This window comes from Phaenicophaeus curvirostris, chromosome 12, assembly GCF_032191515.1.
Source record: "Phaenicophaeus curvirostris isolate KB17595 chromosome 12, BPBGC_Pcur_1.0, whole genome shotgun sequence".
NCBI classification, from domain to species: domain Eukaryota; kingdom Metazoa; phylum Chordata; class Aves; order Cuculiformes; family Cuculidae; genus Phaenicophaeus; species Phaenicophaeus curvirostris.
Window position 1 is genome coordinate 13,578,405 of NC_091403.1, and position 15,292 is coordinate 13,593,696.

The 15,292-nt window shown below is 46.3% G+C and overlaps 1 protein-coding gene across 1 annotated transcript in view; it reads right to left on the reverse strand.

The window, feature by feature from the left end:
- Window positions 1-9,669: 9,669 nt before the first annotated feature.
- CERS3 (ceramide synthase 3) overlaps window positions 9,670-15,292 on the reverse strand; it is a 42,533-nt gene continuing 36,910 nt past the window's right edge. Inside the window, exon 11 of the mRNA XM_069867168.1 lies at window positions 9,670-12,479. Within this exon, the coding sequence (XP_069723269.1) occupies window positions 12,348-12,479 (132 nt within the window). The 3' untranslated portion in view covers window positions 9,670-12,347. The remainder of the gene's footprint in view (window positions 12,480-15,292) is intronic.

The following is a 15,292-nucleotide window of genomic DNA, read 5'->3' on the forward strand; positions in this document are numbered from 1 at the left end:
GAACTGAATATTTCTTATAAGGCTCCTCCTTCTCTGCATACTCCTTGCAGCAGGGCACAAGAAGCCAGAGTAGATTTGTAAGACAAGATGGTGGCACATAGCTTGGAAGACAGATAAGGGTGATGCCGAGGGGATACATAAGACAGTGTAGCTGTCTGTGTGGATGTCTATAGGGACCTGGACATGGTGGCCTAGTGCCATTGCACAGACCTAAAGTGGTTTCTTCCCATCATGAAAGTGCTAATCAAGGAAACTGTCGACTTAAAACACTCTTAATAATGTTTTCCTATTTCTTTAACACCTCTCCCTTGAGCACTCTTTCCTCCCTTCACAGCGTCTTGGCCAATTACACTTGCAAAACAAACAGAAAACTCAATATCCCCACAAGCAGGGATTACTGAGGGTCAGGGGCCCTCATCAAGTGCTGTGGCTGGGGCTTTGAGGTGGGTCACGGCACAGGAGCCTGCTCTTCTCCAGCCAGCGAGGCACTTTCCCAGCTCTTGGAGAAGGGGTCCCACAATCAGGGACGGCAGGGCAGGGTGCCCCTCCTCACAGCCCCCAGGGCTGCAGGGTCATGAACAGGGGGGATGCACCAAAGCATCAACCTTCACAGCGCTACAGACATGGTCATGCAATGGTCACAGTGCATCCTACCTGCCCTGCTCCTTTGTCCCCTGAGAAGAAAGTTGCTTTTGCTGCTTCAGGTCAGTGCAAGAGCCCAGAATGAGTCAGGATGGATGCACCAAGGTGGAAAGGGCTGTCCTTCAAACACAAGCACCACTGGATGGTGGCACAGAGCTGGGGAAGGACTGTGTCCCAAGGACCCCCAGCCCCACCAGCCTGGACTTGCAGAACACCTCTGTTCTCTTATGGAAGTGAGACAGCCCCAAGCCCATGTGCTCGGGTTATCGTTGTTCTAGACTTCTGTTGTCTTACCCCTCTTCTTTTGTCTCATGTTCAAGCTGTTCCCAAGCTGCCCTCAAAGCTTTGTTGAAAGATTTGAATTAATTTTTACACCAATTCATCAACCAATAATCGCCACCTTTTATTCATGAGCAGTGATAGGACCAACAACGCAACAGCATTCAGAGTTACTTTTCCCCACAGGACCAATCCTTTACTCAAGTTTGTGCAGATCGTCCTGGTTGCTCCCAGTTTGGATGCAGAGCTGTGCAGAAGCATTACTGTAACACCACTGTCAGGAGTGGTGCAGAGTTCACAGGCCAAAACCTCTGACTGCCTGGAGCTTTTAAAAATTAACACCACAGTTTTACTAGCCTTCTCCACAGACCTGGCTGCTCTGCAGTTCCAGCCCCACTCTGGACCGTTTAGTCTTGGTAGTCCATCACCTCCAACCAAGTCAGGAAATTCCCAGCTCTGTCCTAGGGGGAAAAACACCCCAAGCAGGAAGGGAACTGTGGGTGCTCATCCTCCAGCACATGCTGTCCCACAACCTTTAGTATGAGGCCATCAGCCTGAAGAAGCAAACTGGGACGTTTGCTCAAATGATGCTGCATATCTATGTTAGTGGTTGAGCCTATGGATTGCTTGGAGTGTCTGCTTGGGGAAGGAGACCCACATTTGGGGCTTTTGAGCTGACCTAAAGCAGCAAAAGCATCTTTGTTCTCAGGAGCGGGGCAGGCAGAATGCACTGTGACCGTTGCACAGCCATATCTGTAATGCTGTGCACTTGGATACAGTTTGTGCAAGTCACGTTCCTCTAAGCAACAGCAAGGGCTGCCTTTTCCTCCAAAGCCAGCAAGAAAACCTGACTGCCCACGTCAGCAAAGTCTGCTCAGAGCCACTTAGGTAAGAACAGGCCAGATGGAGGGCCAGTGCGAGGTCTGGAGGGAGCAACCCTTCTGGAGTCTGAAACACATCCTGCTCTTTAATCAACAACAGCCACCAATACCTCATCCCAACCCATTCGGGGCCAATATTGTCATTATTTGCAAGATCATACAGTGAACCAGGAACAGAATCGGGATCCTCCTCCAGTACTAGATTCTCTCTCCCAGCAGAGCTGGCAATTGACTTTGGCTGGCTTGCAAGTATTTGTTCATAAAATCAAAATATTAGCGTCACTCTAGGACTCTTATAATTGCCTGCTTTCAGGTTTTCTGGGCCAGACACCCAGAAGGAATGAGAAAAGATGCATTTCAGTTAACCTGCTGGCAGTAAGGAGTCCCACCGGCATCGTCCATGAGCTGTGATGGAGGAAACTGTGCCAACAGCTGGGTACCAGCCCATGGCAAACCCTACGCACAGCAAGTGCTAGATAGGCAACCTCAAAGCTTTGGTCTCTGCTGAGACAAAGAAGTTAAATCCAGCTGCCTCCTGGCTCTGAAAGAGGACCTGGAGAAGAGCTGCGGTCAGATGGGAACTACAGAGGCTGCCACCCACAGTCCACGGCCTCTGAGCATCTCCTGTTCATCCACAGCTGAGCTCCAGAAAACATTGCATCCAACTCCCAAAGCAAAGCAGTTCCCAGGTCACTACAGAGTCATAGCTGAGAGCCACCTGACCACAGGGGCTGTGCCGAATGGGACTGAAGAGGCTTGGTTAGACCAACAGATCCCTTTTTCTTGCTGATGCTCAGGGGGAGTGTGGGAGTGTGCAGGCTGTTTGTGTGGCTCAGTGGACCATTTCAGCCAGGATTTAGCACAGCTATGGTGCCGGTGGGTTTCTCAACACACCTTCTGTAGAGGCCAAGCCCAAAACTTCCTCCAGGCAGGAACCAGTCACTGCTGCTGTAAGGAAGGAAGTATGCACTGTGCCCCCTCCCTAAGGTTTCTAGGGGGAAAACTCCTAGAACTGCTAGATTTTGGTCTTAAGTGTCTGTCTCTCTGCTCTGCGTTTGTAAAAAGCCCAGTTTGTCCAGCATTTAATACTGTTTAATGAGTGCTTCAGCTTGGGGCTGCAGCGACCACTTCTAATTTGCTTTAAAGAAGTTCAGGAATAGCTTTCTATAAGGAGATCTTTTCAGTGGTGCCTCCTGCCAGTGGGCTGTGCTGGTTTTGGAAGTGTTTTAGGGCAATGTTCTTGGACCACAAACCCCAAAGCTCAGTCCATGCCTCTATTCACTGAGCAGCTTGCCTTGAACCTCTTCTTTTCCAGGATACAGACAGCACCCATTTAAATCATCCTGCCCATATAAAACTTGTTGGGGGAGATTGTTGCCAGGTGATGCAAGGTGGGCTGTTCACAGCCCTTAGCCCACAAGCACTGGCATTCCTTCTCTCTCCAGCTGACCTGCTCAGCAGTATGGTGATGGACCATGTTCTGGGCACTGGCTGTCCTCATGGAGCTTCCATCCTTCCCTGATTACAGCACCAGGCAGGCTGAACAGAGCTGGGGTTAGTGCATGGGGAAGGGTCCCCTTGCTGTGCATGGTCATAGTTTATTTTCTTACACAAAGCCACTTCTCAGCATTCTCAAGTCCTTGGCTGCTCTGGCCAGAGCGCTCAGCCCCTGTTGGAGGCGAGATGCAACTGCTCCTCAGTCTCCATCTCTTGTGCATATGCAACACTGAACCTGGCTCAAACCCTTCTACCCCTGGAGTTTTGTGTTGCTGTTGGCAATGTGCAAAACACAGAACACCTCATACGCTCAGAGTGGAGAGTCGGTCTCCTAAGGGCGAGCAGCAATGTAACCCTCGTTATTTTGAGAGTCGTATCATCCTTGCTTGCATTACAGACATTAAAGATCTAGATGAGAACGGAGCTTCACTTACCAGCAGCTGCAGATGCTGTGGCTTGACAAATATGTAGTTTAAATAGACAGTATGGAGAAAAACAAGCAGTAAAGCAGAGCCAGAGGAGGTTTAACATCTTTTCTCCCCCAGGCACACCAGGTACAGCTCTGGCACCAGGGGAGCCAGCAGGAAAATGTTGCACCTGCGGGGAAAGGGTCGCTGGTGGCACCCAGGCAGATGCCTGGGGACACGGGCACCCTGGCCCTTGGGACTGGCACAAACCCTCGCTTTCAGTAACATCTGTGACGCTTTTGCACCGTCGAGGTACCTGATGCTTGTTTCAGAGGGACCGACCAAGCAGAAGCCACCAGTGGCAAGAAACACTTCTTCACCCCCGTCTTCACTTGAATCTCGTTGTTTTAGTAGAAAAAAAAAAGATGGACAAAACTGGTACAGGGGAGCGATGGCCAAGCCAGGAGCAGTGTCCTGCTGTTGCCATCTCGTGGGCCCTTGCAGCAATAACCAGGTAGCTTAATACACACGGGTTTTATGGCCTAGGTTCTCCGGCGTTCTGCTCACCGCGTGCAGTGCTCCCAGCCCCACAGTGCTGCTCTGGGCTTTCCGAAGGAAGCCAACAGTCAGAGCTAGTGGCCCGAGCCACATCTACAGGAGAGAGATCCTCCGTGTCTGGTGCAAGGTGCCTTGGCGTGGAGACCAACAGCCCTGTTTGCTGTGCACTTCGCACTGGCACCTGTGGTTCTACTGTACAACAGGACAGAGGAGCATCCTTTCCCTCTGCAGGCAGCAGAATCCTCTCTGATGTGTAAGATGGAGAAACTTGGAGGTTTCTCTGTTCTCAACATTGTGTTACAGCACAAGAATTTGCGGCGCTCCGTGAAAGGAGCGTGATCTTTTCATGGACCAGGATGAAGATGCTCAGCTGCAGGCTGGCAGCTCCACTGCTTTGTAGAGCTCCTGGGACTCTGCACCTGTCAGGGTGTGGAACTAACTTCACAAGTCATGGTCGAGCTCCAATGTTTGGATGAGTCCCTAAATCTTAAAAAAAGTAAATCACAGCCCACAAGAGATGGAACACCCATATTTGCAACTCACAGAGCAGAGACGTGGCTGTGCTGGTTTATGGTTTCCCTCATGGAATCATAGAACAGTTTGGGTTGGAAGGGACCTTAAAGCCCATCCAGTGCACAACCCCATGCCATGGGCAGCGACAGCTTCCACCTTCCAGGCACACCATCCAACCTGGCCTTTAACATACCCAGGGATGAGGCATCCACAACTTCTCTGGAAAAGCTGTGCCAGCGCCTCACCACTCTCACAGGAAAAAAAAAAAAATCTAATATCTAATATAAATCGCCCCTCTTTCAGCTTCAAATCATCCCCCTTCACCCTATCCCTGCACTCCCTGATAGAAAGCCTGTCCCCAGCTTTCCTGGAGCCGCTTTCAGTACTGGAAGGCTGCTATAAGGTCTCTCCAGAGCCTTCTCTTCTCCAGGTTGAACAACCCCGACTCTGTCATATGGGAGGTGCTCCAGCCCTCAGATCATGTTCGTGGCCTCCTCTGGACTCCAGAAATGAACACGGGACTCCAGGTGACATCTCACGAGAGTGACCATGCATGCCACGGCAGCAAAATGGACAAGCACTCCAGCTTCCCTCTTGTCTAGATGTTAGACCAGAATCACAAGTGGGTGTAGGAGGGGAAACGGCAGTGTGAAAGTGGATGTACGGGACAATTTCCATGTTCAATAAATGCTGTGCATGCCCTGCAGTATAGTATGGGTTAAAGGATAGCCCTCACTTCAGATCAGGTGCTATGGTGTCATGTACTCTGCTCAAGAACTATACCTGCAGGATCCAAAAGATTTGGAGGGGAAAAATATCTCCAAACATAAAAGTGCTACCTGACCTCACTGCCCCTCACAATGGGGAAGCGTACAGACATTCTTTGGTTGCTGAATAATTCCTTCTTTAAAATAACAAAGGAACTAGGTAGGATTTGCATAGCCTGATAAGATTTAGTACAACCTGATAAGATTTAGCTCCTGCTTCCCACAGATTCTTCTCCTGAAATGCCAGGACTTTTCCTGCATTGTATGCAGCCCATGACATAACCAAGAAAATGACCCTGTGTGTGCTGGCACTAGAAAGGCCTTTTAGCAAATTTCTTCTGCTCTTCATCGTAGGAAGCAAGCACAGTCTTCTAGGAGCTCTTCTCAGGGAGTCTCAGTCAGACAGGAAAGCACAAAACCAATGCTGGGGTTCAAGGGGAAGTCGGGCTTGCGCAGCAACTGGAGATGAACCATGGGGTTGTTTACAGAGCTGCTGGTCTGCTGGCCGCCACTTGCGGCTACTGGCCCAGCCCCAGCTGAGTCCCTCCCGCTCCCCTCACTCACGTACTGGGAACTTTCTAAAGGAGTGTTTCCCAGATCCTACTGCCTTTGCTCCTGCCTTGGGAACTCATTGTCTGGGCTCGATCTGAAACCGCTGGTGCTCAGGGAAAAGAAGTTGTCCTGGCTACAAAGTTCATCTCAGAGTCCAGGCAAAGCTGGCTGCTTCTGCTTGGGAAGGACTGATCCCCGGCACTCCTGAACTACTGTATTTTCCTTCCTCCTTCTTCTCCTGGGGCTTTTTTTTCTTGCCAGCCTTGTTACTGCTTTGTTTTGTGATACATGGTGATATCAGATCTATGTTTAAGCTGTTGTGTTGCCCCAGCCATTTTGCTTCAGTTTCTCTCTCTGCTCCCTCTTCTCCTCTGGCTCAACAGCTCTCGCGTACACTCACATGCTGAGGTGGTTGTTATAACCACAGCCATTTGCCTCTCCATAGTAATTTTGGCCTCGGATCGCAGGCATCAGTAACCCAGTCTTCACAAAGAAGGAGATTCCACACCCTCCCTGGGCAGCCTGTTCCAGTGCTCTGTCACCCTCACAGGAAATAAGTTTTTCCTCATGTTCAGATAGAAGAGAACCCTGTGCTCCAGTTTGTGCCCATTGTGCCTTGTTTGGTCACTAGGCACCACTGAAAAGAGTCTGGCCTCCTCCTCCTGGCATTTTATAGGAAGGATTTTGCCCTGGGCTATAGGAGGAAACACTGGGGCTGTATCTTGCTCCTGCTGGCTAGAGAACACAATGCCATGCTGTCCTTATAATTTTATCTAGTTGCTTGAGGTCTGGATCCAGTTCTCATCAGCATCATGGAAAAAGCTCCTGTGAATTGCAGCGGGACATTAATCATCTATTTCACTGCTCAGCTCTAACTTTTTTTAGACCGACTTCTTTTGTGGTAGGAAAAATATGGACTTTTCACCACCTGAAACAACTGCCTAGGAGCTGTTTCTTCTCACCACAGCTCAAAGAGTAATATTCTATGGCTACAAGTACACGCTTCTTGCACTTCAAAGTCATTGTGGATAGGGTTTATACTTGTTATTCCGCTTAATGTTTCTGACTTTGAAATGATTATGGGGTCTCCTCTGAATGCTTTATGGGGTAACAAAACTCTAGAAGAACAGGGCTTTTTCCAGCTGAGTAAATAGCAGATATTTTCATAAATCTTTGGACTATTGGAACATCAACAACGTTATCCTACATGGGTTGTTATGACTTGGTATTTGCAGAGTTATACGGTGAAGCTTAGACCAGTGCTTTCAGGCTTGTCTTACTATTAAGATAGAAAATTCAAGTAATCCCACAGAGGGTACTTCAGTTAAATAAACTCTGAGCCCTACTCGAAGTTCTCTGTAGTCAGCTAGGGTGAAGATTACATTGCTTTGATCACTTCCATTTCCATAACTGGGAATCCCATTATTTGACAAGGGATTAATGTCAGGGCTTTACCTCCTCTCTGCTGCTTAAGATCTTAACATACGTAGATGACAGGTCAGAAAGTGAAACTTTTTTTCCTGCAGGAGTCCTGATTTTTTCCTCTCCTCCACTCTTAGTACTTCATGAAGTTTCCCCCCTCACGTGTGATATACCAAGTAGCTTACACTTAAGCAGGAAAGCACGCTTCCTTAGCAGTACGTGTCACTGCTGCCACTACAGGTTATTGCAGTGACAGGGCATGGAGAAACTATCTGATGATTTTTTAAGCAGAAAAAACTTGAGTGGCAGGATGGCAGACACAAGCTGGGCAATGGGAATTAAGATAAGTGATCCAAACTGAACTAGAGTTCCTCGCTCAAGATGTGCCTAACCCCTGTAGCACAGAGCAGCTGGTGGTTGTACACAAGTGGCAAGAACAGTTAGAGCTGCAACTGCTCATGGTAACACCCTTCCTCCCCCAAAATGTGTTTCAGAGCGTGAATGTTTCCTCTGCCTCATACAAGAGGGAGAGGGATTACCCTGTCTGGTTTGGTACTTACCTCTCAAGCTTTTGGTGCTGACTGCTCTGAACTTGTTTGGCAATTTCTATAATCCAAGTAACACCATGCAGAAACATGGAGACAGAATGACAGAAAATGCTCCCCACTATAAAGCTGGGAAAAGCAGCCTTTAAACGAGTCTTTCACACGTACCTCTGTAAGAAAACCTGTGTGATGAGTCGGCCAAGCCCTCTGCTGACTTTTCTTCTCCTTATTCACAAAGCTCTGCTCAGGAAAGGCCAGCCCCCTCTCCATGATGGTGGTCACTCCCAGTGCCACCTTGCTGTCTAACTCACATTGGTTACTGTCTCTAAAACATGGGCATCAGGTAGACTTCATAAATTTCGTAAGCAGAAATTACATTCTCAGTGAGAATACTGATGTCCTGTGTGACCTTCAACAAGTCAGAGATGTTTATTAATCTCCCTTGAGGTCCACACTGTGGGCAGCCAAAGATCAAACTCTATAGGCAAGAAACAAAACCCTGGCTCGATATGACACAGAGCAGGGGGGAGCCCCTAAAACTCATTGAGAAAGGGAAACAGACCTTTTCAGTGATTCTGAACACGACCACTGGAATCCACGCAGAGGTACATTCTTGGCTCGTTTGCTGCTCCACACAGAAAAGCTCCTTGGGCAGTTAGTAGTCATCAAACCATCTCTCTGGCGTTTTCACAACCAGGCTGTGTTCTCGTTCTCAGCATGGACGTTCCTTTCTGCCCGCTGGTTATCTGCTGCTCTTCAAGCCTGCAGCTGGGGGAAGTGCCTGTGGAGATGCTGTTTTTCTTTCTAAATCAGCAAGATTTTTTTTTCTTCATTCTTCACAGTTTGCAGGTTGTTCATAGCCAAAACTCACACATCCCTGTTCGATTTGTTTTCCATGTACTTTATTCTTACTCATAAGTTTAAAAAATGAATTCAGATAATAAAACCAAAGTATTCTGCTGCAGGTCATTATTTGGGCTGAAACACCTTGCCTTATGTTTGTTTGCCCATGGGAAGAGATGGTAAGTCAGAACTTCTGTGATCTTCCCAATGAGAGAGGCAGAAATGGAAAGAAATATGGAACAACTTTTCAGCTGATACAAATCAGCACATCTCCCTCGTTTTCAGGAGAGCTTTCCTGCTTTTGCTAACTTGAGAGCCACTTCCCATTTGTTTCCAGTGTGCTTATGATATGACATTGAGGGAGGAATCCCACAGGAATCAAACTGGGTGATAGCACCTCAGACTGTGTCAACATAACTGCTCCCACAAAAAAAAGAATTACTGCTGTATTTGCATTATTCCAACGTCCCTCAAATACATGGAACTTCATAAGCAGCCCCAATATGCATGTGTAAAAACAACTGAGTAAAGATACAAAAATGTGTTGGCACTCTAGAGGGAGCAGTTCCAACACACACAGGGCCACTTTCAAGCACCTTAGTCAAAGCATAAATCTGGAATAATACAAATGACAGATGATGCACCCATTAATTTTTCTTCCTTTCCTTTCATGAACTGTTCAGGAAAATGCAAGTTCATTTGCAGCAGTCGCTGTTCCCTCTTAAGAATGCAATGGGTCATACAGCCTTCTCCAGGTAAGGTTAAAACTTGGTTCCTGAATGAGCCCTCATTTTCTTCCATATTCTTCTGTACTCACCCAAAATTTGCCTTGATGTTTTATGTTTCTATGTTTTTATCTGCCTTTTACTCTTTCTTTAAGACTCTAGTTCCACATTGATTTAAAACAACAGGTCTGGTAATTGGGTTGGATAACTGCAATCCAAATTTTTTCCTAGGCAAAACTCAAACAGAGCTAATTGGCTGCAGTGGGAGACCTGTCTGAGTAGGAAGGGCAAGATTTAGTCTCAATGAGACTATAAATTCCAGTTTAAAACTCAGTAGTTGTTCAGAGGCTCGCTCCTGTGACAACATCACGCTTTGTGTTTCCTTTCCTGAATTCCTTTCCTAGTCATAGCAGGAAAGCTTTCTGGCACCAAAGCCAAATGATAATACCCTGGCCATCTCCCAAAGCCCTGCTATGTCTTTAGAAAGCAGAGCTGTCTCCACAGCTCTCAAAGGGAGTGTAAAGCCTCCAAGTCATCAGGTTTCTACATCTTGTAAGGACAGGCCAGGTCTTTTCATGCAGGCAATAAACAGGCCCCGATAAGCAACTGCAACCCTGCCAAACTCACCAGTTGCTTTAGATGATGTAATAAGTGCTTACATTTCCAATAAACCCCTACTGCTGTATTTAAGGTATTCTCTACAGCAGTGTAAGGAAGGACATGCTATACAACAACTACTGAGGGAATTCTGCCCGCTCAGCCCGAGCACTACTTAACTACAAGCACTGGTTCAGGAGTCCTGTCCTGCCACTATAACATTTCCCATGCTTTGCAGAAGCCATAGGTTTCCGAGTTTTCTACCAAAAGGACAACTATACTGAGAAAGCAGTAAAACACAAACATTTGAGGCATTACACAGTCCAAAACAGAAGTAGAACTTTAAACACAGTTTAGTTCAGCAGACCATATGTATTTTCACACTACCAGCTTCTATAACAAAGTACTACTACAGTTTCTTGTAACCACATGGAAAACACTTCTTTCTTCATATCTGAGGTCCCAAACATTTCCCATTCTTTCAAATGCTTCGGTCACTGAATTATAACCCACTTCGCCACGGAAATCTTGAGAAAACAAGTCAGGCACAGAGAGCTTCCTGCAGGTCACCAAGTTCCTGCCTGAGCAGCCTTAAGGGGAAAAGATCCTTTCCAAACCAAAAGCTCTGCACTGAGGCTGTTTTAGCAGTGGTCCCTTTGATCTCTACTCGATTTACTTCACCAAGTGATCTCAGCTACTGTGGAACCACATAGAGAGCATCACAACTCTAAAACATATGACACAAGTCATTTATGACCTTCTGAGCTAAATGCATCTGGATATGAGACTGGTACCACCCTGTTTAAAAGGCCCAGGCTCTCCCTGGAAAGCCTCAGGACTAAAAGTGGTGTTGCACTCCATGCTAGCATTAGAACAAAAAGCCAAACTTAGGACAGAGGCACTTTTGGTAGGAGGAGCTGATAAAACACCCACTGTTCCTCCACTTCTTCCAGCACAAACAACAGTATGTGGGCTAAGCCACACAGGCACATCCAAGTTTGTTTCGAGCTGATGTGATTCCCTGTCTTCAAAAGGAGAGAAATGGAAATACAGATCCTGATAGCAAATGGATACATAGCACTGCCACTGTTATGTTCCTTGCTAGCCCCACACTCCCCTACTGCCCAGACAGACGCAGCGAATGCACAGGAACCACAAAACAGAATTTAGCAGACTCACTCCCAAGACGGCAGTCATCCAGCACCACTGTATGAGACAAGCTCACAAGAAAGGAATGGATGAGGCTTTTAATCTCTTGGATTGCAAATGTGTCAGGAGCAGGGGGTAGTTCAGTTCTGAACATAAAGTGAAAAAGAACCTGTGAAAAGACCAGTTTTCATTCACCCCCTTCCCTCCCCAGCGCACCTTCTGTTGTATCACACAGCGCCAAAATGACTGAGGTTATAGTGAAACCTGGAGCTCCAAGGAGAACTGGGGCTGAGTCTTGCCATTTTAACAGCGACTTTCTTGACAGGCAAATCTTAGAACACAATATTTGAGCCATCAATCATACAGCATATTTTGGAGAAAGACTATATTTCTGCAGTGAAGTCAGCTCTTCACAAGTAAATAATTTGGCTTCCTCTGTGTTAGCTTCCACTGGCCTCCAGGAAATGAAATCTAACTCACAAAAAATAGGCTTTTGATGAGGGTTTAAACTGACAAGTAAAAACTGAAACACTGCACGCACCACTGTCAGAATTTTCCCACATTGAGTAATTTTGGTTCCTAATGGATTTCACACTGCCTAACTACCACAAAACATCTGTGAATCAAACTGCTTGATGAAATATATTTTATCTCAGACTCCAAAACAACGTTAGAACCAATGGGACACTAAATGATCCAAGGCTCTTGAGCTCTGACCTTGTCGAGCACTGTCAGAGTGGAACAGTCAGTGGGTCCAAACACTTAGCAATGATTCAGAAAATGGGTCATTAACACATTTTGTTACGTTATGCAATTTTTCCCTCCCCTCTAAACTGGGCTTTTTTCCAGCCACAGTAGCCAATAAGAAATCAATCATAGTCTCTCATAAGCCTTTTGACTTAAATTCTATCCTGTAGTTTGGGTTAGAAACAGAGCAGAAATCACTGCAGGAGGTGGCACGGGAAGGGGACTAGCGGTAAATGCTGTTAATGAGATGTTTGCTTGACCCATAGCCGTTCTTGTTGCCATGCTTTGTGGATTCCTCTTCGTTATCTGTTACAGAATCTTCCTCTTCTTCATCGCTCCGGTCATCCTTCAAGTCCTAGGGAGAAGAAAGCCCCGTGAGCATATTAGATACTTGCAGTGTTTACAGTCAGGTAAGTTACCAGACTGCTATTGTCAGTGCAAAACAGACCCTCCGTAAAGGACTATGGGTGCCAGACAAGGAAGTATTTTATTTTTAATGTGAACTGGATATCTGATCTTTGCAATGATCTTCAAAAAATAGCCAATTAATTTCATTAGTAAGGTGTCCCCATTTGTAATCACAAAAGGAAAAGATGATGCATGAAAGTTTGAGAGCACAAGACATTCTCTCTTCTCAGGAATTCCCCATCATCCTCTGTAGATAGAACTCCTCTGTCCTTCATTTGCCTCAGCAAAAAAAAAAATGTTAAAGGGAACCAATGACAGGGGAGCTCTAAATACATCAAAACTGCCCCCAGAAAACACTCCCTCCCCCCGAAATGGAGGCTGACATCCAAGGAGAGACCAGTTAACAACACTTTATAAACCTGATGTTCTTTAGACAAAATTTATTCCATGACCTCGGCCCAGTCATTTGACCTCCTCCTGCTTGTTTCCGCCTTCGCTTGCAAAGCGTTACTAGTATCCCCTGGGTGGATTAATTAAAAATTACTCAGTGCTGGAAAGATGAAAAGAATGTTGTATAAAAGTTAACTATGATGAATACACTTGCTCAAACACAGGAGTTGAGAGGTCACCTGCTTCTGACAGGTGTAAACTAAACAGTGACCAGTTGTGCCAGCATCTCCCCGTATTAACTTTGCTTAAAGAGACATATTGACCCTAAAATATTCTTTCCAGCTTGATGGCGTATACATCATGTCAACCTTTGCCAAGGGGAGGCTGTGTCTATACAGCCGCCATATACATCGTGGGTATGATATTCTGCTCAGGGAATCGCCACGGAGGAGGGTATGGATGCTCCATTAGCAGGGATTGAAAGAGGGTGAGCGAGGTGTTCTGCCCTTATTAAAATCCACTCACAGCTCTACAGCTTCTAATAGTTGGTAATCATGTTTCATCCCCAGCCAGTCAAACATGACACTTGCTAATCAATGTTTCCACCACACAAAGACATTCTGTCTACCTAGTATTTTAGAGCAAAGGTTAGAGAGATATAAGACAATTCTGTGCAGTTTCCCATGGCACATAAAATACACCATTCGCGTCTTATTTCTCAACTCTTGCCATAATCCAGGACCCTACAATATGTTCAGAAGTTTGGTTCAAACAATCGAGGCTTTGGCATTAAATCCAAACACCTCTATTTCCCTCTCAGTGCAATGTGCTTACAAGAGCAGCACCTGCCTCCCCGCAAGGACTTTCCATACCAAGCAATGACCCGTTCCGCAGACTTAGGGCAGGATGCTCTAGTTAAAGATGCTGTAAATGTAGTAAACACTTCCTTCTGCCTAAGTGGTGACTGAGAACGGAAATGAGATCAAAACAGGCACCTAAGAAACATCCCCCAACTCCAGCATGTTCCCGTGTGATTAATAGCCACAAATGATTGTCTCTACCATTTATTTGGAAGGTGCCTGGTAGACCCGATAGACTCACCTAATACCCTCTGTTTCTTGTGTTGGGAGAGATGGGCAACAGTCATTCCCTCTCCAGCATCCCCTGATGCAACACACCACCTCTCACTTAAAAGGAGAAGTTTCCCTGTAGCTGAGGATCAAAACCTAGGCCCTCACACTATGGCTGACAATGTACCCATTTGCACTAGGGTATCCAGTTTGTTAATGGGAACTCCCCAAATGTAACAGCCAGATAGTTGGTGGTGTCAGTGTTCAAGTTCCAAGGGCTGCAGGTGTCGTGATGTCTTTTTGTCACATAAGGATGTTTGGCCTGCAGGACTGTCTGCTGAGGGAGACCTGAGGCTTCTCTTCACGCCTCCAGAGGGGTGGAGCTCGAGCTGGGAGCATGTTAACCCTTGCGCAGACAATCCACTGCTTGTACAGCCGCACTGGGGACCACTCCATCATGGATAAATTTGTTCTCCTTGTTATCTGCCTGTGCCTCAACTAAACAGGCAAAGACTGCACATTCTTCCTGCTCCTAGAGTGATGTGCCAAGTTCAGGGATGAGATACAGAAAGAAGGAGCCAGTATGGTTCCTGCCCATCTTGTATGTGCTCTTGGAACGAACTAAAGAGTTTCACTTTCTTAGCCTGCTGGTCTGAGGTCTTTTTTAAGCACCAAATTCATACAGAGAAAATAAATAGCAGCTCAGTAATAACACATCCAATTGCAATCTCATATGCCTTTCTATATTACACTTCCAGTAAAACGTACAGGACTAGGAAGAAAATTAAAGCCTAAACTCTATCTCATCAGAAACTATAAACTTCCTGGAGATTTTCTTTTGCCTATCCCCTGACAACATGCAAAGGGTATCAAAACAAACAAATCTTAGTGTAAATACTGTAAAATAAACTTGGCATGCCATCAGCTAGAGAAAAGGAAAGACAGCCTTTCCCACACAAAAAAATTATGAGGTTCTGGCTCTTTCAGATCATCTCTCTCGGTCATGGTAGTTTTCCCATTTGTACGTGCAGTAGAACATAAGTGTGGAGGGCACACTTGTTAATTTTTTGTCACCAGATATATTTCAGAAAGAAAATATAAACCACAGCTATGAGTTGTCTGGTGCAGCTTCTGCCAGGCTGACTGGAAGCACTCTTGCCTTCCCGAGCCGCCTCTGGCTGAGGCTGCAAAGGGAGTGATGGGAGAGGAGAGCTTTTGTGCTTGTTTGTAAATAAACTTGAGACAACAAAAGCGGGGAGTGCCTATTTCATTTCGAGCGCCTCATTCAACAGAAGCTGCT